Below are 4,517 nucleotides of genomic sequence, written 5' to 3'. Positions count from 1 at the left end.
CTGAAACACCCCCAGCACCACTAAAGATCCTGTGTGAGAAGCGGGGACAGTCCCAGCCCTAAAACTTGCAGCATGGCAAAGCAATGGCCTGGAAGCACAATCCTATTCCCTGGAATAGGCTCCCTTCTAGAGTCCTGTTCTGTGTGGTTCAGGATTCCCAGAGGGAAACCAGCACCAGGGTCCGTGCTGCTCTCCCTCCGACACATCCTGGGGTTACTTCCCTCCTACTCTCGGAAGCCTGAACTCAGCTGGGCTCCTCTGGGTCAGACACGACTGGAGAAAGCACTCCAACAGGGAAAGTGGCTAGTGGCGCTGGCTGCCATCTGTCCCCCCCATCTGTCCCCAAAATGCTGCTTCCCCCTGAGCAGCACTGCCACGACAGAGGCTGCTGTCCTTCCCAAGCACCTGGACAAAGCTGGCGAGCAGCAGGTGCTCGGGAACAGTGCAGGCACAGCGAGGAGTTCCACAGTGTCCCATCCTGCCAAAGCTGGAGGGGCTGGCAGCGCTTCCCCGGCACGTCATGGGGCCATGCTGAGGGAAGTTTCCCCACACATCCCCTACCACTCCCTCTCCTAGATCCCTTCAGGCCTTGGGAACACAGCCAAAGGAAGGTTTGTGACAGATGCACCCCCGGACACACACCATGTCCCAGTACCTGGACAACTTGTCAAACATGTTGACCAATTTCATGGCTTCGTGCTCCTTCTGCTCCTCCGTCATCCCTTCCATGGGGTTGGGCAGCTTCTCCTCCACACGTCCCGTCACGGGGTTGATGCTGCACAGAGAGCAGGGAGGCCAGGGCTCAGGAGGGGGACAGCAGGTTACAAAGGGCTGTTTGGAACCCTTCTGAGCCTCATGGAGCAGAGGAATGGCACGACAGGACTGGCTGTCACCACTGTTTGTATCCTGAGCCCCAAGTGCCATCACAGTGCTCCGAGGGCTTCTGACCTACATCCTTATAAACACCTCCCTTTTCTCCAACACCCCCTCCTGCCAATGCCACGGTGCCACTGGAAATGAGGTACACGAGGGCAGGTGACATTTCCTCCCTCTCCTCAAGGCAGGAGACAAAAGCTAATGGAGAAAATCCCAACGAACCCAACCTGCAGGGACACTGAACAGGAAGCCGGTGAGTGTGGGACACACGGGTGGGCACGGGCCTGGACCCCCACCCTCGAGACACCACCCATTGTGCAGGAAAGGAGAGACAAAGAGAAAGAAAAAGAGAGGGAAGGGGAAAAGAAAGAGAGGGAAGGGAAAAAGAGGAACCAAAAACTAGCTGGGTGTAGCAACATTGAGCTCTGGAGAGGGATAGGAGTAACGGGCACTTCCACCCCTGCTGCACGTGGAAGAGCAGAACAAGGAGATGGCAGCAGGTGCACCAAGAAGGATAAAGCAGGAGTGGGAGGAAGGTGAGGGAGGAGGGGAGCTCTAGAGGGGGAGCAGATCTCTTTACTTGGGCTTTGCCTCTTTGTACTCCTCCGTGTCCGTGTCTTCATCCTCCGAGTACTCCCCCTCTTCCCGGCCGCCAGCCATGAGGCCCCGTGCTGCCAGCAGCCCCGCGGCATTGCCGTAGCCCGTGTACTTCACAAAGCGGGACACTGCCGGGAGAAGGGACAGACGCCACGCTGGGCTCCCCCCGCCGCCAGCCCCGTGTTCCCGCCAGCCCCAGCAGCGCGGTTGTGCCGTGCCTCCAGGCCACGGAGACACGGAGATGCTGACAGGGAGCAAGGCCCATGTGTGGGGGCTGAACGGGGGCCAGGCTGCGTGCAGGGGGCTGGGCTGTCCCCCAGCACAGCCTGTCCCTCGCCGCTGGCCTGCGAGGCACCACCTCCTTCCCACAGAGCTCCTGGAGCGCTCCCCTTTTCCCCCACTCGGCAGGGCTGTCCCAAAGGGAAGGCAGAAGCCCTGCAGAGGGTCCCCGTCCCAGGGTCTCCCTGTGGAAGCCCCACAGGACTCACCGCTCTCCTTGCAGAGCACGAAGAGGAACTCGGCGGCGCAGTGCTTGACGTCGGTGTCGATGTGGGTCATGAGCCTCACCAGCTTGTTCCGCAGGGAATTCCCCACCTCCGGCCGGTTCCGCACGTCCCGCAGCGGCGGCAGCACCTGCAGGGCCACAGCGAGGGTGACGGGTCGCTGCGGGTGCCACAGGCCTCAGCCACCCCCGGCAGGACCCAGAGCGTGGCCATAGGCAGGGCTTTGCTCGTCTGCGCTCCCCTCAGGGCAGCACCCCGGAACGTGGGGCTGAGCACAGCCTACCCTGGCCTTCAGGAACTTCCTGGTCTGCCGGTGGACTCGGGCGCTCTCCGTCAGCAGGTTCAGCACAGGGGTCAGGTTCTCCTTCAGCTTGTGGCCCTGCAGAAACATCCCCAGAAGGAGCAGCACGTCAGTCATGCTGAGCTCAGCTTGTGTGGCTCATGCTGGAGAACACGAGCACAGACCATCAGGGAGATGGATGGACACGGAGCTTCCCGACCTCTGCCACAGGCATTCAGTGCCTCCTCCCTCCCCACACCACTCGCTGTGGCACAGGCAGTGCCAGAAATACTTGGGCCGGGCATCCAGGGCAGAGAAGTGCAGTGGTAGAATTTGGAGGCCCTTTGGAACAACTCCAGAGGCTGAAAACTGTACTCAAGTTTGAAAGTAACACCAACTCAGGCTTCCAGAGCTGCCCACTGGATCACTGCTGAGTGAAACAGGGCTGATTTTTCAATCACCCAGTTAATTATCAGCTAATCATCCCCTGTTCCACTGATCTCACTGCCTGCAGCCCTCAAAGCAATGGCAGTCACCTTCCCAGTCCAGAGATGCTGGTTTAGTCCCACCAACCACAGCTCTGCCAAAGGCTGTCCCCCCTACAAAGGGCTAACTGCAAACCAAGCGTGGTGCTCCCACCAGGCTCTTCCAGGCTGAGGGAAAGGTGCCCTGGACCTGTGGGAAGCAGTGGCCCCAGCACTCACCCTGTCCAGGCGCCGCTCCAGGAAGTCCAGGAGGATGCTGACCGCATCCATGTTGACGCCCATGTACTCCAGCGAGCCCGGCTGCACTTTGGGAGTCAGCAGCACATCCAGACACTTCAGGGGCAGGTTGCCCAGCAGGTTGACCGTGTGGCTGCACGTGTGGAAGAGAAGAGAAGTGAACACACAGTGACGGGGCTTTGCTCCCAGAAGTTCTCCAGCTCTGCAGAAACGAAGGTCCGTCATTAACTTGTGGGAGTGTGAGGACCCTGCGATCCGAGTTCTCCTGGAGCATCTCAAGCTCCTCACACCGCTGAAAGGGAATAACTTGAAACACTTTTTGGGCAGCTGAACTATATGCTGAGAGTCCAAGAGACTTCAGTGACAACTGAGAACCCATATATCTAGACACAGAGCCAAGCAGGACCAATCTGGGTGGTCCAAGGTCTGTCTGTGGAGTCTCCTGCTTCACTCCTCATCCTGACATTCCACGCCAGCACTGCTTGGGATCCCCCTGACTATGTGTTCTTGGGGACAAGGCAGTGCCGCCTGCTCCGAGCCGAAACCCCTGCACCAATAACGCCCGGCAACATGACAGCCAACTTCTCAGCATGGCTTAAGGCTAATTAAGGCCACCTCATGGACTTTTTAATTAAAGCAGCGCACGTCTTCTCTGGCCAGTTGCCCACTGAGGTGGATGTCACCGCTGGGACAGCCTGACACAGGACATGGAACAAGATCTCAGGGGCCAGGAGGCCGTGGTATTCCCACATGGCATTCCCAGGGCAGGAAAAGCTGTTTCTGAGTTCCGGGAGCGTGAGGGATCCCCAGGCCAACCCCAAGAGCTGCTGGTCAGCAGGGTCCCTCCCAAACGCCCAAGGTCAGGCAGGATGTGCCTGGGGGAGCTGGTGAAGCTGCAGGTGAAGCTCTTCCCAACACAGACCTGTGGAACTCCTCGGTGCGGTCCTCGCCGTCGGCGGAGATCATGAGGCAGTGGCGCAGGAGGGCACCCAAATGCCGGTACAAAGCAGCATCTTCCTGGCCCCAGCATGGAGAAAGGAACAGCTCCATCAGCAAAGGGGATCCCACACACCCCAGAGCCTGCAGCCTATCCGCCCCCAGCAGCCTGACCATGGACTGCAGGGCGCTCCAAGGGAAGCAGACTCTCAATTCTCCCTTTGGGAATGCTCTAAAAGCACAGGTAAAGTCAGGGGTGATACTGCACTGGACAGAGGCAGTGCCCCAAGGACACCCGAGGCCCTCACCGCCCTGAGGGTGCACAAGGACCAGCCTGGGACACGAGGAAACGCAAGGGAGGAGAAAACCTGCAAAGCCAGAGCCCGGAGACACGTGAATGCCCTGGGCCCAAGGAGCTCACCTCATCCACCTCCCTCTTGCTGGAATCAAAGGTGATGTTGAAGAGCACTTTGAGGATCTCCATGGCTCGCTCCGTCTCCTGCCGCGGCAAAGGCGGGAGAAGTCCCTCCTCAGTGGCAACTTCGTAGGGGTCCAACCACTTGACGCCGAGGGTGAGCTCCAGGGTGTCTGTCATGAGGCTGA

General features: G+C 59.3%; 1 protein-coding gene across 1 annotated transcript in view; it reads right to left on the bottom strand.

The window, feature by feature from the left end:
- Positions 1-567: 567 nt before the first annotated feature.
- The window catches only part of RIC8A (RIC8 guanine nucleotide exchange factor A), a 9,202-nt gene continuing 5,252 nt past the window's right edge, over positions 568-4,517 (bottom strand). The window contains exons 5-11 of the mRNA XM_008632521.2: positions 4,336-4,516; positions 3,901-3,995; positions 2,961-3,111; positions 2,260-2,355; positions 1,962-2,106; positions 1,457-1,601; positions 568-775 (exon numbers count right to left, since the gene is read on the bottom strand). Of these exons, the coding sequence (XP_008630743.1) occupies positions 583-775; positions 1,457-1,601; positions 1,962-2,106; positions 2,260-2,355; positions 2,961-3,111; positions 3,901-3,995; positions 4,336-4,516 (1,006 nt within the window). The 3' untranslated portion in view covers positions 568-582. The remainder of the gene's footprint in view (positions 776-1,456; positions 1,602-1,961; positions 2,107-2,259; positions 2,356-2,960; positions 3,112-3,900; positions 3,996-4,335; position 4,517) is intronic.

This window comes from Corvus brachyrhynchos, unplaced genomic scaffold (assembly GCF_000691975.1).
Source record: "Corvus brachyrhynchos isolate BGI_N302 unplaced genomic scaffold, ASM69197v1 scaffold624, whole genome shotgun sequence".
NCBI lineage: Eukaryota > Metazoa > Chordata > Aves > Passeriformes > Corvidae > Corvus > Corvus brachyrhynchos.
The sequence above is the reverse complement of the archived record's forward strand: the minus strand, read 5'-3'. Positions and strand labels throughout refer to the sequence as shown.